Below are 27756 nucleotides of genomic sequence, written 5' to 3' on the forward strand. Positions count from 1 at the left end.
ACATAATAAAGACCGAGTTTGGAAACGATTACAAGACTGGAAGCTTAACCGATTATCGCAAGCTGGCAAGGAGATATTGTTGAAAGCTGTCATCCAACCCATCCCAACTTACTGCATGAATGTCTTTAAGCTCTCTAAAGGCTTATGTTCAGAAATTAATTCGATGATGCAGAAATTCTGGTGGGGCAACAATACAAATAATTCTTCCATCTATTGGATAAGCTTGAGTAGGATGGAGAGACCAAAGAACCAAGGGGGAATGGGGTTCAAGGAGTTAACAAGCTTCAATAACGCCATTTTGGCTAAGCAGTGTTGGAGATTGTTGCAATCTCCAAAGAGCCTAACTTCTCAAATATTGAAAGCAAAATACTATACAGGGGTATCTTTTAAGGAGGCAAAACTGGGATCTAAACCCAGCTTTGCATGGAGGAGTATACACGGGGCAAAGGAGTTGATAGGTAACAGACTGATATGGAGGATAGGCACGGGAAAAAGGGTGAGAATATGGGTTGATTTGTGGCTTCCCTCTCCAACCACATACAAAATACAATCGCAGCCAAAGATTTTAGATGCTTCGGCAACAGTGGATCAATTGATAGATCCAAACACAAAGTGGTGGAGCGAGCCTTTATTGATTTCTCTATTTACCTAGAATGAAGTGGTAGCTATCAAATCAATTCCCCTTAATGGCTCCAATCAACAGGACTGAGAGATATGGAGGTGTATATCACATTGCAACGGAAATGGTTTCAAAGGATAGGCCAGGGTGCTAAAAAAGGATGGAAAGCAGTGATTTCTAAAGGAAGTTGTGGAGCTTAAAGGTCCCAAACGTGGAGAAAAACTTCATGTAGAGAGCATGTAACAACTTGTTGCCGATAAGGGACAATCTAAAACGACAAAAGGTAACACTTGAGCCGTGGTGCCCGATTTGTGAACGTGAAGTGGAGACTATCAGCCATATATTGTGGGAATGCTCGTCGGACATCGATGTTTTGGGGGCAGGGGATAAAGCTTTCCAAAAATGTTCTCTCATAGGGATGGAGTTTTATGAGCTAGTCGAGGAGATGTTCACAAGGTTTGGTTCTAAAAAACTCATCCTTTTTGTAGGACTTGCTTGTCGTATTTGGTTTAGAAGCAATGACATTATACACAGAGCAAAATTCAAGCACCCAAATGAACTTGTGAGAGAACTACATGCATTTGGCGGTGGAAGAATTTTGCACAGGCGGATAGTTCTATGACAACAACAAGAGAGGTAGGGGGACTTTGTTCTTCTTGGACGGCTCCAACTGAAGGGTGGCACAAAACTAATTGGGATGTGGCAATAGATAAGGAGAAAGGGCATGTGGGGATTGGCATAGTTGAGAGAGATTGGACATGGAAGGTGATAGCAGCTAGGAGTCTCACCAAACCGGGATGTTTTGAGCCCACTACGGGGGAGGTGATAGCGTCCCATTACGCTGCATGTCTTTCAAGGGAATTAGGAGTTCAAAATCTGATTCTTGAGGGAGACACAATAAAGGTGGTACAAGCAATAAATTCAAATGCTCCTAATCTCAATCGCTTTGGACACGTGGTAGATGACATCCAGCAGGTTTTATCTTCATTGCCTAAGTGGAAGTGTAGCCACATTGGGAGGGTTGGCAATAATGCGGCTCATCTTTTGGCTAAGATGGTCGTGCAACATGTCATAGATAGGGTTTGGTTGGATAATTTTCTAAACTGTATCTGTGATATTATTTTAAATGAGCAAATTGCTCCTTCTCATTGATTCTTTGCAATAGAATAACACGTATTTCTTCAATATATATATATATATATATATATATATATATATATATATATATATATCATTTAAAAAAAAAAAAAAAAAAAAAGCATCACATATAAATTTCAGAACAACTGATGGAGTACATGAAAGGCTAACTACTAATATAAAAATCCAATTTAAGTTTTGCCTCCATACTAGGTACTCATAGACCAAAATTAGTTTTAAGGATACATTAAATAATTAGAAACATTAATCACATTGTAGTTTTGATGAAATTTCAAGAGTAATTGGGATGGGAAGTAATCTGAGTAGACTATGGACAAAATAGACACAATTTTCATGGAAATCAACTACTAAAAGTGACACAATAGAATACAGGAGGAAAACCAAAATGTAAAAAATTAGGAAAATAGTTTTAGAACTTTAACTTAATGAGAAAATATTTGATTAAAAGCCAATAAATTTAGGTTTGTCTTAGTAGGGGTGGGTTTCAGAAGAATCTGTGATGGTAGGAGGCTTTCCGCCTACCATCCCAACAACTTATATTTCGTTTATTACTATAATCTGTGAATCGATGATGGTAACAATCGATAATCAGTTAACGAGAAAGAGAGAGAGATCTAATTAGTATATTATCAGACTCATGAGAAAACTAACTACTTTGTGGGGCGTCGACTTACAAGGTTGTGGTGATGGGCAAAAACCCTCAAACCAAGTTGGGTTGTTCTTGTTGAGAATGAGCAAATGAGAGACAGATTAGAGAGAGAGAGAGAGGAGGTCGAAAAAGCTTTGGTGGTTTTTTTTTTTTTTTAAAAAAAAATGCTCTCAAACATAAGGATGAGTTACTTGGGTCAAAAGGTTGAGCATGGGTGTGTGAAATAAATTTTACTAAAAGAGCTGATTTTTGTTTTGACAATTTTATATTATTTACTTTTTATTAACATTCCATTTGTACACAAAAATGCTTTATTTTGAAAAGCAAAAATCCAAATTTCAGCTTCTGGCTAAACTTTTGATGGAGACCATTGAATGTTTGACCTTAACCCCTAGCACGAACATTTGACCGGGGACCACACCAAACGTTCGACTTACAACCCTAAAATCATTGGGTAATAGTAGACCAAATGTTCGATAATAATTTGAAAAGTAATTTTAATCCATTATCCACTTTTTTCAGCATGCTACATGCCTCACCCCCTATAAATACCACCCATCTTCGCCCCAGACTTCACCCCTCACACTCCTTTACACCAGCAACCCTAATCTTAGAGTGAGAAAGAGGTTTTAGACAGAGAATGAGGAGATTTTGAAGTATTTTGCCATCTTCAAGGTAAACCTCTTTGTATTAAGTTGGCTTTCATATTGTTCTTATGGTTTTCATGCTTTTTGAAAACTTTTAGAGTGTCATTATGAGTTTGTGTTATTATTCTCCTTAAAAACCAAAACAGTTTTCAAACGTTTTAAAACACCTTTTGTTTTCTTAGGCTTACATGTTATTATGATTTACTATGTTTTATGAACCTATTAAGAGCAAAGGATGATATTTGTTATGTGATGATTTGAATATATGAGCTTTGCCTGCATCTTGGCATTCTGGCCAACCGTTCCTTGCATTCTGACTGAACGTGCGACATCAAGTCTGAACATTTGATCATAAGCCAGAACATTCAAGCAGTGTCCAAGATTGATGAAATTAGGGTTTTGTGAGCTTCTAACTAGTTTGACTTCTCAATCAAGACCCTATGTGTTTGCAATGGGTTCTCTATTACTACATGTACGATAAACTACGTTCCGTTTTAGTAGGGACTTGAGATGTCTGAGGATTTGAGTAAGAATACAAGTAAGTAGATACTTACGACTGCTTTCCATAAAAACGTGTGATATGTTAGCTAAATGAGCACGCATATGTTATGAGCGTATTTACTTTTCATGAAATTAGGTAAATGCTTTAGTAAATTGATTAATGAGATGGATCGTATGACATGGTACACCAGTACGTACAGGATAATGGCCATGAGCTTACTATATGAGCTTGATTCTATGGTCAAATATATGTGTGTTTATATAGGCCTTGGATCTAATGGTTGTTCGTGATCGGCACAACTGTGTTTGATTGGCAAGTTACTACATGGCATGCATCATTAGTAGCGTGGGCCACCTGAGGTCGGATTCGGTCGGACTACTAGTGTTATGGACGGTAGTGTACAATATCTGGGACACTGATATTGTATTACAAGTCTTTCGGGACAACGCCAATCCTACTAAGAATGGGTAATATATCGAGTAGACCATACATGATAGTTATGACATATTACAACACTAGTTTTTCTGCATTAAAACCTATAGGCAATTATCTCTGGGATTACACCTATACTCTGCAAAAACTAAAACTATACTTTTATGGTGTAATGATAGAGGGAACACCTAATATGATTGTGAAAACACATGTTTATTTCTGCATTTATAATGAGAACTCATTCCATACTCAACTATGAGATTTACTTACTAAGTCTTAGACTTACACAGTAATTGTGGCTTGTGAGATCATTTATTTTAGGAGGACTCTATAGGATGAAGAAGCCAAGAGATTGTTTCGCAGTATCAAGTTTAATTAGAATGACTATTTTAGATAGAAGCCCCTAGTCTATGAATGATGGTAATATTTGTATATTTTATGATTTTAGATATCTCAGATCTTTACATTTTCACCTTTCGCTTATATTTACTCTAAGTTTGTTAACGAGCAATCTCCTTAGTTAGTTACCAGTTAATTGAACTGAAAGAACTACCAGTAACCCTACCAAAATGGTTCAGTCCAGTTTTGGGGGCGTTACACAGTAATGTGTCTTACTTTTTTTTTTTTTTTTTTTATGGGGAATGATGGGTTGCTTTTGACAAAAGTTTTGTTTCAACATTCAGTAGGATACAAGAGAAAAATAAATAAATAAATAGCATATATGAATAAATAATATGCATATCCCATGTTATGTTTCTTGAAAATAGCAAAAGCTTTTTGTCTAATGCTTTGTATTTTGTAAAGGTTTTAGTTGGCATTGGAGGCAAAAACAAATTTCTTAAAAACAAATAAAACTAAATAATATCCTTCGATTCCATCCACATTGATCCCTTCAACCCTTCAATAACCAAATAAATCAAAACATAAGTATAGTGATTAGTAAAAATAAAATTTTTTTAAAAAAATAATAATAATAAAAAATAAAACCATAAACAACTATATATCAAGTAAAAAAAATAAAATGCAAAAAATTACCAAAATCGAATGAAAAAACAGCATTCGACAAAGTCCATTCGTCAAGCCTTAATCCACGTAATATGTGATAGAATTTGACATAATTTATACCACAAGAAAATTTTAAGAAATTAGAAAAAAAAAAATCAAATAATTTGTACATTTAACAAAATATAAAATTTATTTTGCTACCATTTCCTGAATCAAGCTTGTAGTTTTCTCCATCTTCAACATTAGACAGTATGATTCATGCGCATTAATGGGAGAAGATCTAAACCAATTCTGAGTACATACAAGAGCCTCCACTGTTTTCGAATTCAATGAAGTTCGAATAGGATCTATCACACGACCTCTAGTGCTATACATTGAAGCAACTGTGGTAATTGGAATTGCCAATACATCTCGCTCTATCTCGGCGAGTATCGAAAATTTTGTCAAATTTACCTTCCACCACATTAAAATATCAAAGTTTTCACTTGGTGTCTCAACATTCTCCAAAAAATATTGTTCTATCTGTGTCTTATACTACATTAAATTTATGGACTTAGAACTACCCACATATGTTTTACAACTCTATATCTCTTCATTATTTGACGACATAGACCCACTTTCAACATTTCTAGAACCACAAGCATAGTGATCATATAACCTACCCAAGACCCCCACTTCAATGAAGAGATAATCCTTTTTGCTTTCTCAGTACCAAAATTAGGTTGAAACCAATATTCCAAACCATCCATCATGTAGCATGGTACAAGCAAAGTGGCCACAAATAAAAAGGGGTTGATCTTCTTGACGTCTCCCCAATATTTATCATATTTCACTTTTATTATGTTTGCATGGTATTCAACAAAATATAACAACTTTCGAAATACTCTATTAAACATGAATAAACATAACAGAGTACATTAAAATACAAGTTAGAAGTTGAGTACAAGGAATCAGATATCTTCATGGTGACTTCATAAAACAATTATAAAAAATTAATAAAGTGACGGACATTATACCAATCATTATCAGTCAAAAGCCCTAACCCCTTTCTTCTTGCACCATCCTTAACCAAATAGTTTAAAAAATAACCATCTTCATTTAGCATAAGTTCAAATGCCCTTCAATACTTCTCTACCACCTCCAACATGATATACGTAGAGTTCCATCTAGTGGGAACATTAAGTGTCAAGGAATTATTGCACCCAATTATGCACATTTCGGCACAATACTTAAAGAGGGCCAATCTTTGGGGGCAAGACTGTCATATATTTCACCATAGTTATGATCTTTACTATTGAATCATTTCACAAAGTGCCTCTCTAACCTTTTTCAGAATACTTGACAATCATGAGATTGTTAACACTACTACCCTGTCTAGCCCCAAAAGTAAACTTAGATTGAGACTTATCCTATTTAGCTTTTAGGCTTTTGTACTTTTGGCATGTATTCACATGATACAACATGGATGAGGTGTCATTTGTTTTTGGGTGACATTTATAGGGAGCCCCACAATAGTTACAATGTGCCACAAGATCATCGGAAATACTTTTCTCTCTAGTGAAATGGTCACATACTGCGAATTTATTGGAAACATTTCTTTTTTTTTTCTTAGGGAGCGATGGTCGTCCACCACAACGACCAGTTGGCATAGAATCAACACCAAATATTTTTAGGGAGTTATTGGACTGTTCATATGAGAAGATGGATGACAAGAAGCACCACTTGATAAAGAAGGTGTACCTAGAGTTGAATTCATCTATAGTTGATTAAGAACTAAAAATTAATAAACTCATGTACCAAATGATTACCCAACTTTTGAGAAAATAGTAGTATAAAAAAATATTATCAAATAAAAGATCAACCTTCTAACCTTTTTGTACTAGTCCTAGGCTCCTAGCATACAAAAATAATAATAATAATAATAATAATAATAATAATATTTTACTAATTTAAGAAAGTAGTGTGTTACTTATGAATGTGAATAATGAATATGGTGCAATGTGGACAATTTCATAAAAAGGCATGTAATTAGAAAATGTCAAAAAAAAAAAAAAAAATTGAAGTCAAGACTCAAGACTCAATTTCAAAGCCACCAAATAAAAAATAATAATAATAATGATATTCGTGAAGAGAAGGAAAGTCTACACGTTGTCTCTACTTTCAAAAGTTACAATTTGTTTTTTTTTTTTTTTCGTAAAAAAAAAAAAAAAAAAAAAAAAAAAATGTGAAAGCAAATCTGATAATGTCAAATTGTCAATGCATACTGTTTCTTTTTTTTTTTTTTTTTTTGTTATATTTTCTGAGCACATATACAGATTTTTCTTTTCTTTGCAACCATGCACAGTGACGTTTGGTTTGATCCCCAACTTCTCTTTATTAAGATCGAGCCTTAAGCCATGTGATACTGACACAAGCAAATTAATTTTCTCGAACCAATGAATTTTGTCGATGTTTATCTAGTACGCTTCGGAACAAGACATACCTATTGTCAAAGAGATTTACTTTTTATGTTTGGATTTAGATTCAATTGGTGGTGACCAACGCACCATGAATGAATGTGGGTTACAATTACGACATCGTTGGTGGTGTAGATGATTGGGGGTTGAACTTGATTATGCCACTAACGATGGCAGTATGCAAAAATATCTACGCATCGGTATTGTACTATACATCTCTCGAAACAGTGTTAACACCACCAAGAAGGGGTTAGTATCACAGGTAAACCATATAGATGTCTAACTATGACATGTTTATTTAATATATCACATATCATATTTATAATGCATTATCATGACATTCTTTTATTTACCAAACGACTTCATTTATATTACTGCCTGTGATTTACAACATTTTACTAAACAATCGTGTTCATTGCATGCACATCATGTATATTATTACTCCTTAAGTCGTAGACTTATGCTTGTATATTTTCACTTGTAAAACACTTGTTGTTTTATAGTTAGACTACCTTTATATGTTGGATTCAAGAATGACCACAAGGCAATTGTGGCCATTTGGCGTAGTGATTATTCAATTTATGCCATTACAGAATTTTGGAGGTTGCTCATGGTAATTAGTATTTTTGGGTGATGTTGTAGATTATAATTTTTTAGACACATGTATGTATTAAGGTTTAGTTTGGATATTTTGTAATGATGATATTTATAGTAATTTTACACAATGTGATGATTTTTTGTAGGGGCGAGTCTTACATGCGGTAGTTCAAAACTACCGCCAAAACGACCAACAATAAAAAAATAAAAAATAATTTTTTTTTTAAGAAATAATATAAAATTCATTAAATATTAAAAAATCAATAATTAAAAAATAAAAATATTAAAAAACTAAAACTATTAAAAAACAAAAGAAAAATCAAAGGAGTGGCTGCCAAAATGGGGTGGCCAAGGGGATGGTCTGGCCACCCTCAAAAGGCCAAAAGCAGTATATATATGGGTTTTGGGGGTGGTCGGACTACCCCTAAAGGCTTGGGGGTGGTTTCGGCCAGCCCCATGGCCAAGGGGGTGGCTCGGCCACCCATATATTGGCCATAAGGAGTGGCCGAAACCACCCCCAAGCCCTTGGGGGTGGTCAGGCCACCCCCAAAACCCAAACTTTTTTTTATTTTTATTTTTTCTTTTGGCCTTTTGGCCATTTGGGGGTTGCCGGACCACTCCCTTGGCCATGGGCCACCCTTTTGATTTTTCTTTTTCTTTTTCTTTTCTAAATTTTTTAATATTTTTTTTTCTTTAAAAAAATTATTTTTTTATTGCCCAAAATGGGGTCGTTTTGGACTACCACACTATGCGGTAGTTTTGAACTACCTCATGTAAGCCTCTCCCTTAGTAGATGATCTGATTGTAATGATTAATGCTGATAAAGTAAAAAAAAAAAAAAAAAAAAATTATATGATTCCGCTACTTATTAGTATTCTCTTTTTGAGGAGTAGAAATCTCTTGGTCTTATTCTTTAGGAAAAATAGACAGGGAGGTATACTGAGGAGTTAATTACCAATTAATTAACTTCTCTAAGAGTTACATATACTGACAAGCTTCACAAACTGATAAGGTGGACTCCCGACTCACGACTCAAGTACCCACTGCAATTTAGCGCGCATACACGCAACAGTATCTAATATTATTTCTAAAAAACTAATATCTAGACCAAAAACTAATTTCCTTATACTTTATCCAAAAATAGGTAGCATAACGCGGTGTTTATAATATCATAATATCACTTGAACATTATAATGGTTTATGATATCTAGAATATCATAATACCGCTCAAGAATTATAACGGCTATGTAGCATTAACGCATATCTCCATACGGAAATCATTATTACGGCATTAACATAATATGTATCTAAATATCTCTAACATTACTTGGACGTTCCAACAATGTTACTGTAGAATACCTAATTGTACTTAGGCAGCACAACAATACCATTAAAACAATCGGCTAGGGATCTTGTCTTATAAAGCGGAGGTCACTAGTTCGAAACCCCTCTCCCCCCCTCTTGTGTGGACGTGTCAAAAAAAAAAAAAAAAAATTTAGTAACAATTGAATATAATAACTTTACATAGAATATTCAAACATACTTTCCCGAACAATTTGAGCATAATAACAACTTATTTAAACACTAAATGATTAAACAAGTTAAACTAGACTTAGAATTTCTACCAAGCAATTTCTCTTTAAAATGCTCCAAAACTTTGAGATCTAACATCTCCTTTCTCTCCAAATATTTTTCTCACTTTTTCCTTCGCAATTAGACCCTCTTTTAAGTGTTGAAGAAAAAGAAATTCTGATTGTGAACTTTCTGAATACTTGTTTGGTCTAGTGCAAATTGCACTTTTAGCTAAAAAAAAAAAAAAAAAAAAATCAATTCTCCTAGATTTTCTTTAATCTAGTTCGAAATGAACGTTTTATGCTAGTTTATTTCTACGCTCGACTCCAATTGATCATATGACTTAAAAGAATCACATAGTATTCACTTCTTAACATGTTTTATAATCTATTTCTTTATAAAATATGCTTATTATTTCTTGGATGTTACATTTTATACCATTTGAACATGGATGTATGTCATGATGTCGTTACTTTAACATGTAGAAAATTATATTAGTATGGTTCCACGGGGCATGTACTATGCCTTTTCGGAATGAGGAGATGATTGGATGAGACAATTTAATGTGAACGCGAGAAAGATGTTGTAAATTAAATAATCTGTGGAACATCCACATTAGTTACTACTTAGAGCCTGTTTGGAGTTGCGTTTGAGAAACAGAGCTTGTAAGTCAAAAAACGCTTTTGGGTAAAAGCTTCATTTTTAAGTTTTTGTCAAAAGTACTTTTTGGCCACTTTTAAACTTTTTGGACCCTTAAAAGCGCTTTTAATTTTTTTGTCAAACGATCACTTTTTTTTTTCAAACGAACTTTTTGAGTGTTAAAAGCACTTTTAAGCCCTTCAAGCGCAATCCCAAACATACCCTAAGAGCATGTACTATGCCTTAGTAGAATTAGAATCCTAATTGAGATAGTTATTGAGTAATGATAGGAACTATCTTTTTATTCTACTTTTTTCTTCACAAAGTTAATGTGACTTTTAAAATTACCATTTTGATCCATCTCAAAAGTTATTGTGATTTTAAGTCACTTTCGGAGGATAAAAAGAGAATAAAAAAATGGTCCCTAACATTCCTTGTGAGTATTTGATAACTCCCCATCAATTTGGATTAGAATAGAACTCTACTAGAAGGTTTCCCTTCTTAAGACTCTAGTAGAGAGAGACCCTACGTTGATTTTAAAAGCACCTACGCATACCTTTCATCATTAAGGCACTCAAAAAATTGAGAAAATTTTTGTCCCCCTCTCTACATCCAATCTCTAGGGTACCATCAAATCTCTAGAATTTGAAGTTTGAAAATTTTAAGAAGACTCTAGTAGCCTCTAGGTTACAAAGAAGAGCTTCTAGTTCATAGATTGTGCATTGAAACATGGGCGGTAAGACAAGTGCAACAAATCAACCTGTGAAAAATCCGCATGGAGTGAGGTATTTATTGAATAACCCTCATTTTACCGACTATTATGAATGCACTCATATTTTTGCAATAAATTAGCATAAGTTTTTACGATCATTAATTAGTAATTGGTTATAATGTCATAATATACTGTTTTTGGGATCCGGTAGTTTTCACTACCTCATAGTGTCATTAGTGTGTACCGTTCAGCAAAGAGACCTACTTTTACTAAATCCAAAACGATACAGTTTGGGATAATAGCATCCATGCAGTAGTGATATAAGCCGGATCCCTATTTTTGTCTTAAAGGTGCCTCGAAGTATTGCACTTAAATGGGCATTAATTATTTAAGGAAATTTAATCTCAACAAGTATGACAATTGCTCCATATTATTTCCAAGCCTCGACTTTTTTTCTATTATATGTATATTGAAGCATTTTTTTTTTAAGTCCTTTTCCCCATTTTTAATCCTAACAATTTGACGCTTAGTTTTGTATATAAATCAATAAACTAATTTCAAAATATTGATTTGTAGTGCCATAAAGGGTGATCGGTGTCTAACATTTTTTTAGGGTAAAGTCTACTAAACCTCCTCAAACTACCACCTCATTGACAATCTACTCCCTCAAACTATCAATTACGACAATTTACCCCCAAAACTACCAAAACAATGACAATGTACCCTACCCTCACCCCATGCTAACAAAATAACGAAATTACCCCTATAAAATTTTTACTAAAATATCCTTAAAAATTTGAAAGAAAATTAAAATTTAGTTTTTTTATTTTTATTTTAGTAAGGATAATTTTGTCATCTTTTTGAAAATTGAGATTACATTATCATTGTTTTGATAGTTTGGAAAGTAGATTGTTATTGAGGTGGTAATTTGAAAGGATTAAATGGACTTTACCCTATTTTTTATTATAGTGAGAGAATACAGTACTTACAGCCATGAGTGACAAAGATGTACTGTCGATAATTAAGGTTTAAAATAAAAATAAATAAAAATCAGAAACAGATCAGGTGATGTGACGTGATATTTCTTTGAATTTTTAATCCTGGTACCACTATTATTTTGTCAATCACAATCCTTCTAACTCCTAAAAAGATCTATGGGCTGGCAATGACTAAAACATGTGCTGTCCATAATTGATGGGAATTAAATAGCCCCATAAACGATTCAACTATTATTCTAGACATTATATATATACAAAGAGAGAAAGTAAGGTCGTAGTATGAGGCTATATACATACAACCACATACATACATAATTCTAGAAGATCTTAATCCATAAATCTCTGCACAGACTCACCCAATTCCATCTCTAGCTAACATGTAAGGACCGTATTTGAAAATAAAAATAAAAAATCAAAGAAAGATCTCACACACACTCTACCTCTGTGAAACAAAATAAATCTAGGGCCAAGTTCAGTTTCTCTATTATATTCATGTAGCAGAAAGAAGTGGCATGTCAATACATTAATGAATAGAAGCAACTACGAAACCCAGATGAATATAGTATTACAGAGTTCAATTTTCAAAAACCTGATACACCAGCACAACAATGAATTTTTCTATTGGCTTTGTGACAACTGTAGGGGGAAAGAAGAAAAGAAAATAAGTTTAAAGACTACCTTGTCGTTTGTTAAGTCGGTATAATGTTTCCCCAAAGAATGTAGAGACCTGCAACACATTGACATTATTAGTCCAAAAGTAGGAGATCATCTTCTAAAATATACAAAACTCAGCAAGAATGAGGGCAACAAAAGACATTGAGAGTAAACCATCAATGAAATTGGAATCATTCAATCAGCTAGCCCTTCTTACACTTGAGGCATAATCTATTGCCTGGTGTGCAGCTTTTATTTTTTTTAATTTTTTTTTTCCCAATACACAAGTGGATAATGAGAGTAATTAGATTAAGGATTTGCTAAGATAAAGAATGAATCCACTGAGAATGATTTGTTTCATATTGCTATACAAAATACAATGGAACACGACCTATTGCTTTCTAAACAGAGACGGAGGAACATTTCAAACTTACTATAAACTGTACTCCCAGTAGGGAAAATGAAATATGTTTTCACTTAAGCCAATGATTCTTTTGTGGCCCGCATGAACTTCATGAACTCACTGTAAAAGAAAACCAAATACATAAGAAAAACTATGAAGTATATAAGCTAACACATATATTATACAAGGATATGCAAATTTTCCAACAAGGCAGTCTCTAAATAGTGATGCAAACAAACTAAAGCATGTCTTCTAAGTACCTCACTTATTATCAGTATTGTTCCTTGGATAAAAAAAATATAGAGAATGAACCCAGTAACAAGTGCCTTAGGACAAGCTGGGCTCCAAAAGGCAAAAGGGAAAAAGGACATGCATACGTTTAAAAAAGTTTTATAACTTACGAAGCAGGACATTGGGTTGCCTAAACCAATTGATGCAATGCAAAGACACATGCAACATTTATACGTATTTCCATGTATAAGTTTGTATGTGAATAACACAATCTGGTACCAGTTCACTTGGAGATATGGTTATCACTTTTGTCATAACTAATAAAGATTGAGTTGCTAGAAAATATATTTATATATATACATAACTTCATAGTTCAAAGGCAATGTTCAGTAGTACGCCTGATTCACCAGGTTTTACAACTGTGGTCTTAAGGAGAGGATGGATGGTCATTTTGACTTCAAGGCTTGGAGTGCATGGCAAGAACCCACTCAAAAGTGAAAAGAAGTTGTATGATTGAGTTTCACAACCTATATAACCACCACCACCAATCCTGTAGAAGAAAAATGCTATACTTACAAACAAATTTTACAAAAAAACTTTTACAACATCATGTGACACAATATGATTGAATTTCTCAAAAGTTGAATTTATCTCATATCCATTCATGTTGTGCCACATTATGTTGTAAAATTTGTTTGTAAGTCTAGCATTCCTCAAGGTAAAATACCTTCATAATGAATGGATATACTTTACATATATGATCATCGGATGATATGGATAATGGTAAGCAGGCAAACCAGCAGACATGGTATTTAGAGTCCTTCATAGACCTACATAGTTATTGGTGCAGATAACCATTCACCTTGACTAATCGGTGAAGACACATGTCCATGATGCAACCAAAGAAAAAGACCCAAGTCTAACTAGCCCTGCTAAATTTAAACATGGATTATACAGCTTGAAACCAAGCCAATTTTGGAGCAGCTTTTTTTTTGGAAACGGAACCCACCAGCAAAAAGATCTATGCTGCAAAGACCAATGCAGCAATTGCAATACAACAAAATCATAATTCACTACATATTCCATTCTCGCCAACTCTGAAAATGGGGGTGGGGGGAGGGGGAGGGGGAAGCTTGATACTTAAATGCACATACAATTTTTGTAATTGTGTCCACAGTATGAACACCTGATTAGTTCTCTTGCTCCATTTAGGAACCTATATAACAGATTCCAAGATGCAAAGGATAATAATCGCATGATGTCGCATGATGTCCATAAGGCTACCATCTGGAAAAGGAACAATACATAATGCAAGGTTTTTTTGCACATTCAATGTTATGTTGCTTTTTATGCTCTTCTTATTTATTTGTAGCAGTTATCCAGGAACCAAGGAAAAAAAGAACTAAGGAAGCATATGAGAGCAGGTAGAATGAGCTCATTGCAGTTTGTAACCAAAATATTTGAAGACTACATACCTGTTAACCTATAGAAGAAAAAAAATGCATCAAGGAAAAACTTAAAAACAAAAAGTACAACCAATTTTTATTTTTAAAAGAAAGAATATTTCCAGCCTAAAGAACAGTGACAAAAAAAAATGCACTATTTCTTCTAAACTTAAAAAATGCACTATTTCTTCTAAACTCAAAAAAAAGGGAGGGGGGAAGCTATACATGGAACAAAAGTACGCATTGAAGTGGTAGGAAAAACAAATTAGGCACATTCAAACTTATGTGTAATAGTATGTTTGATATAATTTTACTGCAGTAACCAAAAACCATACTAGTTGAAAAGTTAAAGAGTAAAAGGTCAAAAAAACCTTAGTTATCAGCCGCATGGATCTTCTTGGAAGGACTTTCCGACTATGCTTTGAGCTTCTTAAAATCTTGGCATCAGGTTTATAATAGGAGATTTTATCTTCTCTATCTACATGTTTCCTCTTTTTGTGAAGTTCCTTAGATTCCATATCATTAGAGCTTAAACAAGTCCTCCCAACTGAGTTATCAATTTGTGAGCATCTGAAAGGAGCAAAAGAGACATATGCTTAGATTACCATTTAAGTTTAGAAATACCATAGAAAGAACTTTGATCGACAAGAGAGATTACTCTGAACTCTCCCTTCCATTGATGATGTTGCTTCTCTCCTGCAAACAATAGGATATTGTCAAAAAAAAAAAAATTAATGTGATCTAATTTACCAGGCAGAAAACATATATCTATGTTTGCAAAAATGCGATAAATATCTTAAAAAATCTCATTACATTGCCTTCAAAATCCCTCCCTCCTTTCCACTGTGCATGTCTGTGTATAAGTGGGAGTGTGTTTGTTGGAACCAAAAGAAAGGAGAGATATTAAAACGAAAAAAATAAGGGTAAAACATAAATAATATATTCCTAGATAGTCTCCTAGTGTATTATGTGTTGTACAATGAATCTCGATTGAAATTTGCTAATTGATGAATAAAAAATATATATTTTAAGCCACTTTTCTAAGTTATAATAAAGAACCAGAGAGAATTTTACTTGGTTAAATGAAAGACCTAAATAACGTATGCCACATAAAACATAAAATTTTCAAATATATGGACCAACAAGCATAGACAAAATAAGTAGTTAAAAGCAATAATATTAAACCAAGCATGCAAAAATAGAATCCATCCGTCGCTAACCAGTATATGCTTGACAAACAAGCCAGAAAGAGGCAGAGAGAAGGCATTTTATGATCATTTAAACCGATAGACCTATGATTGGGTTTGAAAAGTTTCAAAATTTTACAGTTAAGAGTAACTAAACATTACACATATAAAGAAAGAATACTAGAACAGTTGCCTACAACACAAATGAAGTTAATGAAGAAAAAAAATTATTCAGGTTAAAATGAGATCAAATTTCATACATTATTTTTCTATTTCAAAGTAGCATGTCCATTTTTTTAGTGAGCTTGACCTATTTGTGTAATCTAATATTTATCTTATTTCTAAGAGATATTGACTATTAATTTTATTAAACCTCAAACTGGTAGCATATGACGAATTGTATGTAGTACACCACATATTATGCATTAACTCATAAGTTTTCTTAATCTTCAGCAAATATATAAGATTTCTCCAATAATATTATAGACAAAAACAGATCAGAGGTTAAATATAGACAAACATTTAAAATGTGGTATACAGAATATCAGCAGTTCTATCAACCATACCCACTCTTCAACACATGTTGGCAAAAGATTCCTGCAAGTGTCATGATCAAGCTCGCTTGAGTTGGCTAGTCCTCCTTGTTCTGTCTCTGTATTAAGCTTCGGATCAACCAAATCCAGGAACCCACCATTGCCATAAGGTGAACATGATGCATCTTTATGGCAACTTGCAACTTCTGATGTTGGCATCTCCATGGAACCACTAGCCGAGCATCCAGGATATACCAAACTGGGATTCACAATACTACAACTGTTCTGCAGAGTTGAGTTCTCAAAAATTTCATCAACAAAGTTTGAATTTTGATCCTTTAACTGGAGAGGACTTAGTGGACCATCAGACATTGAGTTGACAACAGAATTACATGCTGACTTTAACGGTGGAGTGTCAGTTGCATTTGTATCAAGGATTACAGTACACTGATCTTTAGCACAGGACTCAGCAGCAGAATTTATCTGGTCCTGTGTATTAGAATTTGGTTCAGATGGGATAAGCACTTGATCTTTCTTCGAATTCTCAGACACATCTATGACCACGCTGCAAGGCACTATTGCACAGGATAGTAAAGATGCATCACCTTTATCTGGTTGTTCAAAACCCATATGATCATTTTCTGTCGTTTTAGAACTTGGGGAAAATGTTGTCAGTACATGACCGTTGTTGATTTGCCCAGAATCCATATTCCATACACAGGAATTTTTTACTTGTTTATCAGTCTCTCCAAAGTGCCCAAGGCCCTGATGGAAACTCGGTGACCTGTTCCCGTGAACACCCTTGCATATGTCAACCTCATTCTTGAATCTTTTAGCCCAATCTGATGGGCTTGAATTCAAATCAACATGAAGATTAATCCCCTCTTCTGACATGACATGAAACTCAAAAGAAGTGGAAGAGACTCTAGAACTTTTCATAGAGGAAGCAATGTCATTTTCTACAGGACATGCACTGACATCTATATTTATACCTTTTATCTGGGGCATATTTTCCTCTGTGCCATCTCTTGCAAAACCCAAATAAGTGTTACCAGAGCTTTCTCTTAGGGGCTCTTTATGGTTTAAACTACTTTTGTCACATTGGAAAGCAATGTTAGAATGAGACATCTCTGGAAGATTATATATTGAACCACCTACGCAATCCTGCACATGAAGACACAATTGATACTAGCAATGTAAGAATAGTAATCTAATAGATAAGAAACTATTTTTACAAACATGAAACAAAGGACCCAACCAAAGGCATCCCCATTTTCTCAGGCCACTCAGACCACCCGTCTTGAACCTACAACCTCACCTTTCACCTTGTCTTACTGGGAGATGAGGTTCCATTTGAGCTAGAGCTCATTGACATAAAATTGATTAGTCATCTTGCTTATGTAAAAACTTGCAGACAAACAAAACTTTGCCTTGTCTGATACTCGGTGCTCCCTTTAAAGAAAAATGGCAAGAAGGTGCAATCCTTTTGTTAGGACACCAATGTGGGGGGGGTTAATTGTCCCCATTATTTTAACAAATGCTAGTGTTAGGCTTTTATTTCCAGCTAGGTATAAAGAGGAGGCACTATCTGTATCAAACTCTCTTATTCTCTTTATCTTTCTCCCTTATCTGAGAATTTTATAACATGGTACCTGAATCTGGTTCTTGCTAACCCCTTTTCTTCTGGTAAATTCTTTTATTCTGCATGAGCAAGAGTTACATTCTGTTCAGAGTAAATGACTATGCCTCATACAACATGTAGATGTAATGGTGAGATGTTTCTTGGGGGGGAAGCGTTTTTAATAACAAGTCCACCAAACACACAAGACTCTCTCTAAATCAAATTGTAACTTATATAGCTAGTAACCTAGTATTTCATGAGTGAACCAAACACGCAAGTCTAATTCCATTTTTTGCAAGACAAGGTTGTAAAAGGACGCATCTTATATATGTTGAGGATCTATTGGGAGATGCTTTTACAAGGGCGTTAAGTAAGAATCACTTTCAAATATCTTAAACATGCAAGGCACGATGGACCATGATGGACAATTATGCTCCAACTTGACAGAGGGTGTCAGGAAAGTTTGTGTTAGTAAGAAGTAATTGGAACTTCTATGTGTGAATCTATAGAGGAGCCAGGCACTAGGCTCTTATTCTCCTTATCCTTCTCTCTTGCCTGACAATTTTATAACACCTTTCATGCAGCATAGGGCCATTGGGATTAAAGATGGCTTAGGAGAGGTTATGAAAAACAGGCAGCTATTTAGACCCCATTCCAAGAAACGTCATCTAGGGCCTAGGAGCTCTATTTAAGTCAAGAAATCTTTCCCAAATAAACTGTCATACACAAACTGACACAATAAGCCCAAAAGGGATATAATACTTGGAAAGGAATATTTTTAGCATGCCAAGAGCCATCTACCTAAAAGGTATACAACCATAAAGAACCAAACCTTATCATGGTATTTAGCTCCGAAGCAACAAGCTAAATCATTGGATTTAGTAGTTTGAGAGTAATTGCCCTTTTTCTCTTCCTCTCTAAGACACAAGATGAATCCATGGCCATCTGTGACAAAAGCACCCAGTTATTTTTCATCCATTTTAAAATACAAGTTAATTTTACAAATAGGAAGCTCAAACTAATTAGGCAATCAGTAAAAACTGAAAACCTTTTTTGGCATCCACAGCAGGGTTTAACTCTGCTCCAGGCTTCAGTTGTGGTATTGATGAAGTAGGAGGCGAAGTCTCATTGATCCCATCTAAACTTTCAACTGATGATACTGAATTTAAATTCTTGTTCTGCAAATTACTCGGATATTAATACCGAGTGTATAATTTGACTCTAATACAAGAGTTTCAACTTCATCTTAAACAAATGTGAACTCAAAGCATGTTATTTAAAGAGCACAAACACACAAGCCAACCACTAACATTTAAAATGAGTGACGCCCCTCAAAAACTGGTGATTGGAAGTCCCCCATTATAAATGCTCGTTATACTCTTTGGAACTCAAACTATATGCCCATCAAATAAGACAACCCCAGATGGCCAGAGCTTTTAATAACCCAAAGCTTGGGCCTGAGTGCTCCCACTTGGCCCTAGCTCAAACCAATCAGAAATAAGCTTTTATGTCTATAAAGCTTAAGGTCAGAGACCCACATCATGGTCAGATGGATTCCTTTTTACCCTTGAGCATGATATGCTTTTTCCACATTGATCATCTGTAAATAAAGAGTACCTCAAATATATGTTACAATACAACGACTCCAGCAAAGAGACTTCTAGAGGATAAATATTTAAGATTATGTGCAAATTTTGTGAAGCAAATAAGCAATTGAAGATGAAATCTGTCAACAACCAAAAAAAAAAAAGGTAAGCTGGCTTGATTATCCACAATAAATGGCCACAGAAAATGCGTCTATTAAAACAAGATACTGGCAGAGGAAATGAAATGTACTCTCAGAAGGTCTTTTTCTAGAAGCATTCCAATCAAACTAGATAAGAACTTAACAGTAAATCCTAGTATGCTCTACATTAAATAACTAATTTAAGCAGCCAGAGGATGGCCTCTTTATAACATAAGTGAATACCAAATGTCATGACAGATAAGTGAAAACACCATCATCATCAGTCCTACCTAGGAGGTGGATTTTCTGGGTCAGGAATTAGGATAACTAAGTAGTACAGGGCTAGCCTGCCATCCAATGTTGTAAGAACATAAGCCCTCTTTTAATTGCATTATTACCTTAAAAATAATTAGGATAATGGCTCAACAATTAAAGAAGGCTTGTATAGAACTTGATAGAACAAGATCTGTGCCAATAACCTTGTTAAATAAGAAATATAAGTCGAATCAAGAAAATCAAAGACATGCATAGCATAATATTTTGATCAGTAAACATAAATTTTTTTTTTTTTTTTTGATAAGTAATAATCATGTTTTATTAAAAGCGTAAGGCGCCCCCAAGTACATTAGAAGTATTCAATGAAAAACACCTAACTAGAAAAAGAAAAGCGGGTAAGAAAGTTCGTAAAAGTAATCGACAAAGGGGCAAGATATGCCGCAGTCCAAATATACAAAGTATGCATCAAAGAGGCTATAATATCTTCCATGGAGCTCTCCAAGTCCTCAAAATTCCTATTGTTTCTCTCTCTCCATAAGTCCAGAAGACACAAATAGGCACCATTTTCCACACCACAGCATTCCTCGTCCTCCAGAGGACCACCAACAAGCACACAAGTCAACAACTCGTTCAAGCATGACCCACGCCAACCCAAACCGGCTAAAGAGCGTACTCTGTATACCCACTCCAGTTGGGTAAACCTCAGACCCATGCAAAGCGCCCCCTTCACACGGATCAGGTAATACTCCGGCTTCGCTAGCGAATGGCTCCAAGGAATTATTTGCACGCACCTAAGGAGATTCGAACCTTAGACCTGATAGGAATGTCACTAAGACCAAGACCCTTACCGCTTCAACCAACCCCTTGGAGGTTAAACGCAATTATTAATAAGCGCAGAAGAAGCAACCCAAATACGCAAGTGATACACCTAGCTAAAAGAAGAAAAAAAGCTCAAGAAAAACAAGAAAACTAGAAAGATTAGAGTCAAAGGCAAATGTCCAGAGGTAAAGAGTCTTCAAAGAAAAAATCCTTTAGATCACCCATCATCCGTTCACGGTCTTCAAAACATCAATCATTTCTTTCCCTCCAAAGACACCACATAAGGCATAACAAAACCATATTCCACATAGCAGCTTCCCTAGGCATAACCCAATCCAACCCTACAAGGCTAAAAATGGTATTCCATAGGGTACTAGCCACCTCACAATGGAGTCAAATGTGGTCCACTTACTCCCCACTCTTCGTACACATCTAGCACCAATCAACAACAATGAGATGCCGCTTTCTAAGATTATCCGTGTTTAGGATCTTACTCAAAACAGTTGTCCAAGCAAAGAACATCACTCTCAAAGACGCCTTGTTCCGCCAAATACACCCCCAAGGGAAATGAGTGCTATCATGGGGAATAAGGACATTGTAGTAAGATCTGACATCAAACAACCTTCTCCTAGAAGGTACCCAACAAAGCTTGTCTTTGCTACCCCATCTTAACCTGGGAGAGTACAACAAATTAAAGAACGAGTTAAAAAGATCCACCTATCAATCATGAGTCGCTCTGAGAAAGTTAATATTCCACTTCTGAGAATCCCTTGAAAACACCAAATGGTTAGCCATAGAGGCATCCATGCAACAAGCCAAACTAAACAAGTTTGGAAAGACTACCTTAAGGGCCTGATCCCCACACCACACATCATGCCATAATCTAATTTTAGAGCCATCACCGACCACAAATCTAGTGTATCTAGAGAACTAACCCAGCCTCTCTTAATATTCTTCCAAAGCCCCACTCCATACAACCCATTAATATCATTAGAACACAACCCACCTCACACTACCAGATTTAGAGTCCACTACCACCCTCCACAAAGCTTCTTTCTCATGAACATAACACCAAAGCCACTTCTCCAAAATGAACAAAAGTAAATTATGAACCCTCAACCCTTTTTCTAAGATCTTAGAACAAACCGTAGACCAGCTAAACAAACGGAATTTGAACTCTTCACCGATACTACCCCACAAAAAATCTCACTGCAACTTCTCTATGTGGTTGGCAACACCAACCAAGAGGGGAAAAAGAGACATGTAAGTAGGCAAATTAGATAAAGTACTTTTAATCAAGGTAACCCTCTCATCCTTAGACAAGTAAATCATCTTCCAACCAAGCAAAAAACAATCTATCTTCTTAATAATGCTATCCCATTAAACGGAGCTCCCAACGGAAGGCCTAGATATGTCATAGGAAGAGAAGAAATCCTGTAGCCCCAGATGCTGGCCAGGACTTCCACATAATGACATTGCCAATGGGGACCAACTCTGATTTAGTCAAATTAATCCTCCAACCTGAAACCACTTTAAAGCATAAGAACAAGCACAGCAAGTTACGAAGATGATATGGGTTAGCCCCGCAAAAAATTGAAGTACCATACGCAAACAAAATGTGAGAAATGTCAAAAACACCATCATGACTAGAACCCACAGCAAAACCTGAACATCTACCCCTGTTTACTAAGCGGAAATCATTCTACTTCATTCCTCCATAACAATAACGAACGGTAAGGGGGACAAAGCGTCTCCCTCTCTCAAACCACAGGAGCTACTAAAATAACCAACTGGAGTGTCATTTGCCAAATCAAAAAAGCAAACTAAAGAAATACTATGCACTATCCACTTACGCCATTTCTCCCCAAAGCCGCATCTCCTTAGCATATACAACAAAAATTCCCAGTTAACATGATCATAGCCTTTTCAATATCCAGATTGTGCAACACACTTGGCTCCCCGAATCTAATCCTACTATCAAAGCACTCATTGGCAATAAGAGCAAAGTCTAGAATCTGCCTACCCCTATGAAAGCATTTTGATGCTTGCAGATAATCTTCTCCACTACCATTTTCAACCTATTAGCTAGGACTTTGGCAACTATTTTGTAAATTCCACCCACCAAGCTAATAGGTCAAAAGTCCTTAATATAAAGGCCCAATACTTTCGTTAGTTCAGACATATGCAAAGGGGTGTCACATAAGCCCTAAAGGAGGGAGAGGAAGAAAAGGTAATGAAGACCATTGTTCTATCTCAAGTATAAATATGGAGCTCTTTCTTATACAATTACAGCAATTATTTCTTTTTTTTTTTTTTTTTTTTGATAGGTTTCTCTCAATGCTCCACAACAGTTGCAATCACATTCCAGAGGTGCAGCTCTAGGAAGTGGAAATTAACACCAGGAAAATTATACATGTCAAAAAATTTGGTATGATCAACTTTGCATTAAAAACAAAAAGAGCCAAACATCCCAAACCCATCATTCTTGTTGTATCTCTCAAAAATTAATCTATCATAAGCATATGAAAGAAGTATAAAACCCAAGCAAAAAAATGAGAGAACCAACCCTAAAGATCCCCCAAAACATATCTTTTTTTCCTTCCCTAACTCTCGTGAAGCTCCAAATTATAGTTCCTACAATAACAGTCAAAATGATTACAAAGTAGGCAAGTTTATGTTGGAAACCTATCAAAACCAAATGCTTGAGCTATTAGGCAATGGTTCAACAACAAAATCAAACACTAACACACATCAACTTGCCAAACCCTCACATGCAGGCTCACCCAATAACCATGAACCAAATGTGGGACTTGCAGTGCAAAAAGCAAAAGAATATTAGAAACAAGAGTTCACGAGAATTAAATAGAAGACATCATAAGCAACCATCATTTAATAACATGTTTGAGAATATCAGCAATCCCACAAGCTTACGCTAAAGGGAAGTGGGATAAACAATGTATTATAAAGCACATGCACACTAATAGTTTATAACTATCAGCTCAAATACAGAATATGGTGAAAATAAAAAAACAGGAATAAAGATTAACATGTAACAGCTGATAAAGGGGAAAAAAGGTTCTGCCTTCCCTTTATATGTGATTTATTATGGTCAAACAAAAACAAGAAACTTGAAAAAAGCACCTCTAAGTATGATATCAGCAATGTTGCCAATTCGGAATGTGATCTATTAGCAGGCAATCCATATTTTTTGCAGAGACTTTGAAGCTCTTTCCTTGAGAGGTTGTAATAAAAATCCTCATTTGTCTTATTTGCCATCAACCTGGAGTGAAAGAGTCAACATGAAAGAACAATGATCTATATCATTGACTCATTAATTTAAGAAAATGTAAGATTTGTCTTCTTGCTGAACTTTATTAGAGAAGGAAAAAAAATTCAAGTAACACCCATGGTTGAACTGTTACACATCAGGAATTATCAGAATCAATTCCGTGTTACTTGTAAGTTTATCAAATTGGCCTAAAAGGTAATTCCACTTTTATGCACATTTTTGAAGGGCACCAAGCCAAAATATCACAATGATGCTAATCATTATTACAAATCCATTGAGATCTTAAACTGAAAATTTTAGAACAATGGATCATAACTCTAGAGAATTAAAAACCACTGTAAAATGGTGGTACCAAATATATCAGCCGCTAATGATTATTTTACTTTTCATTAACAAAACATATCCTCTTCTTTATTTTACGTAAATTTTAAGATATCACCGACTATTTGAAGAATTGATAAGATTACTACTTTTGAAAATGATAACCTAATAGAGGGTGTGCACATCAATAAGCTAAGCTTAAGTCATCTGCTGAACTTCTTTACCTGATTTATCACCTCAAAACACACTCACTCACGCAAAAAAATAAAATAAATAAATAAAAGAAAGGTTGCACCCAAGAACATCAATCTTGGTTCGTTTGCAGAGAAAGCGAGAAGCAAATACAACAGGTCATAATTTGAAACCAATATGCGATTTTATGTCCTATAGTAAGTTCATATTTCCTCCAATAACACGCAAAGAGAAACATCAGAAAATCCATTTTCCTATTTCCTTATCCTTTCCAACCCATCCCTCCTTTTGGCAGCTGAGAAAACGGAGGAACAGAAAGAAAATAAGAAAAATAAAAAAAATCCCAATCCTAATCTCAAAGTTGATCTCCTTATCATGAAATTCAAAATACAACTTGGTTTTACCCAAATCACTCATAAAACACAGTTCCGAAGAGTTCCTGGTTCTTCCAAGCAACGAAGAATTAAATATTTTGAGCAAGACTTCCTTTTCTTTTCCTACATTTTCCTAGCAACCAAACGGGGGTACACGACACAATACACTCAAAAATTCATCTTCATGGAGTTGGTAAATGAGAACAAGTAAGTAAGAAGAAAGAGAACGAGAGACGTACCTGCTCCGAGATTTTCCCGGAAAGTGCAAGAAAATTTTGGTAAAGAGAGAGAGAGAGAGAGAGAGAGAGGACTCAGAGAAGAGTCAACAGTCTGCAACGGGTTTCAAAGACTGGTTCTGTTTTTCATGTGATTCAGACCGGAAAAACGGTGCGAGGAATGGCAGTTTCGTAAAAAGTATGATAGTGGCGGTCATTTTGATTGTCCCAGTGGCGCTCTCGTTATTAACGTGAGTTCTGCAATCAATGGCTATTGGCTGTAACTTGGATAATGATCCATTTTATTGCCCATATTTTATTCTGTCACGGCTACCTTATAATTTAAACATACAGCATCTTTAATATAAAATATAAAATAAAATATTGATGATGGCAATTGACAAGCTTCCCATTTCACTACTTGAAAGGAAAAAAAATCCTATTACAATAATTGTGGAGGCTAAAAGACTTGGTGTGGAAGAAAAGGATTGCCAATAATTTCACCTGCCCAAGTAAACGGGTTGACAATCTAGGTAACTTTCATATTAACTATCTCACAATATACTAAATATCTCAATCTTGAAATCAAAACTAAACTTAAGACCAATTCAGAGCGTACCAATAATGACATTTAACAGTTGGCCTCAATTGGGCTTTTACTACCATATTCAGGTGCATGATGTACCAAGCGAGCTTATTTTACTTATTTCATACCAATTGATATGGCTTATTTCATAAAATATGTGTACATTAGTCAGTTTAAAATTAGTGTAATAAATAAGTGTAAAGAGTAATATTACTCTAAAAAAATAACTAATAGATTTGATGCCAAATGACACAATTAGGCCTGTCTTAAGAATATGACATCTTTTTCAATAGGGCGCAAGTGAGTTTTTTTTTTTTTTTTTTTTTAACTAAAAATTTAGCTAAGAAAAATGTTATATATCATGTGTTTTTTTTTTGGTCTCACACCTATCACACAATATTGATGTATCAATCTGAACTGAATGTTGAATTTATTTAAAACCATGACTATTCAATGATTGATTAGGACTATCTATTGCATCAGCATTATATTAAAACTTGGCTATGTTTATGCACCAAGTTAAAAGAACTCAATAACAAACTTAAAATCCTAGTTCGTTCCAAAAATTAGCATACCAAACTTGAATATAAAATCCAATGGCAACCAAAGCTTCACGTATTTGATTCTTATTTTTATTTGTCCGCCTATAAACATAACCGTCGCTTTGGCCGAGTGGTTAAGGCGTGTGCCTGCTAAGTACATGGGGTTTCCCCGCGAGAGTTCGAATCTCTCAGGCGACGTTTTTCTTCTTTCTTTCATATTAATCTACTCGGTACATCTCTCTATTTCAATTTAATCTACTCGGTATATTTCACTTTTTCATTGCGTTGGTCTGTGAGACATGTTAATCCTTCCTTCTGTTCATATGTTTTTAGTATTTAGTATTGGTCAGTTTTATTTAAATGGTCTGGTTGAGGTATTAAATTCTGTCAACAATAAAAAGTGGCATTATTTATGATCTTACCTAATGGGGTCTCCTATCTATTATGCAGCCTCCACAACAATATTTAAAGACATACTATGTTGTTTCCTCTTTCTTATATATATATATATATATATATATTTCAGTCAAATATATATATCCCACTGCTTTCAATTATGATCTACTTACCAAAAAATTGCTTCATTTATTGGGAATAAACAATAAGACAAAACCCATGACAGAGACCTCATTGAGAGCAGTTGGGTTGGTTTAAAATGTTACATGTTAAATTGTTAATAGGGTGGCAAAACGGGTGACTGGTCAACCAAAATACGACCCAATTAACCTGTCACCTAGTGGTGGATATCAAAACTTTTTGAAATATTTTGGGGTAATTATCTTTTCTCCTCATCAACTACAACGAATTGTCATTTTACTCCTATAAACTAACAATCCTATTGCCCAACCCTATCAAACTATCATTTTGTGCCCAAAACCTTCATTCTGTCAGTTAAAAGCATTAATTCAGATGTTCAACCCGTCACGTGCGCCCCACATGCCATCTTAAAATTTTCTATCCCACATTTTCCTCACATCAACTACAATGCATTGTCACTTTGCCCTTATGTAGGATTGTCAGTTCATAGGGGCAAAATGACAATGCATTGTAATTGATGTGAGGAAAATGTGGGATAGAAAATTTCAATATGACAAAAAAAATAATAATAATAATAGATATCCAATTTTATTTTAATCAAGATCCAAACAAACAATTATATGAAATTCTCCTAAAACATCACATGTATCCGAGAATCACAATAGATATCCAAAAGTAATTTCAATAATTGAATTAAAGTAAAACAATTGAAACTTTAAAAACCCATAAAATCATAATAATATTGACTTACAAAAGTGTTGTCGTTCTTCATCGGTGGGGCTTCATCCTCAACCTATGTTGAGAATTTAGCTCCACATA

General features: G+C 34.8%; 1 protein-coding gene and 1 non-coding gene across 6 annotated transcripts; one reads left to right on the forward strand and one right to left on the reverse strand.

The window, feature by feature from the left end:
* Window positions 1-12447: 12447 nt before the first annotated feature.
* Window positions 12448-25432, reverse strand: LOC132186304 (uncharacterized). Of its 5 annotated transcripts, none has more exons than XM_059600216.2 (9): window positions 25297-25426; window positions 23448-23515; window positions 19109-19238; window positions 18893-19005; window positions 16473-17603; window positions 15378-15415; window positions 15091-15289; window positions 13075-13163; window positions 12448-12713 (listed from the first exon to the last, which is right to left on the reverse strand). In XM_059600216.2, the coding sequence occupies exons 2-8, from the start codon at window positions 23466-23468 to the stop codon at window positions 13161-13163; spliced, it is 1635 nt and encodes a 544-aa protein (XP_059456199.2). In that variant the 5' UTR covers window positions 23469-23515; window positions 25297-25426; the 3' UTR covers window positions 12448-12713; window positions 13075-13160. The 5 variants fall into 5 exon arrangements, with proteins under 5 accessions (XP_059456199.2, XP_059456190.2, XP_059456209.2 ...); XM_059600207.2 differs by lacking the exon at window positions 23448-23515 and adding an exon at window positions 24023-24161; XM_059600226.2 differs by lacking the exon at window positions 25297-25426 and adding an exon at window positions 24023-24111.
* A 1084-nt stretch (window positions 25433-26516) lies between these two features.
* On the forward strand, window positions 26517-26598 carry TRNAS-GCU (transfer RNA serine (anticodon GCU)). The gene has a single exon. It is a non-coding gene; the product is annotated as a tRNA-Ser (tRNA).
* The last annotated feature ends 1158 nt before the right edge of the window (window positions 26599-27756 follow it).

Source organism: Corylus avellana, chromosome 2 (assembly GCF_965113065.1).
Source record: "Corylus avellana chromosome 2, dhCorAvel1.hap1.2, whole genome shotgun sequence".
In the NCBI taxonomy this organism is placed as follows: domain Eukaryota; kingdom Viridiplantae; phylum Streptophyta; class Magnoliopsida; order Fagales; family Betulaceae; genus Corylus; species Corylus avellana.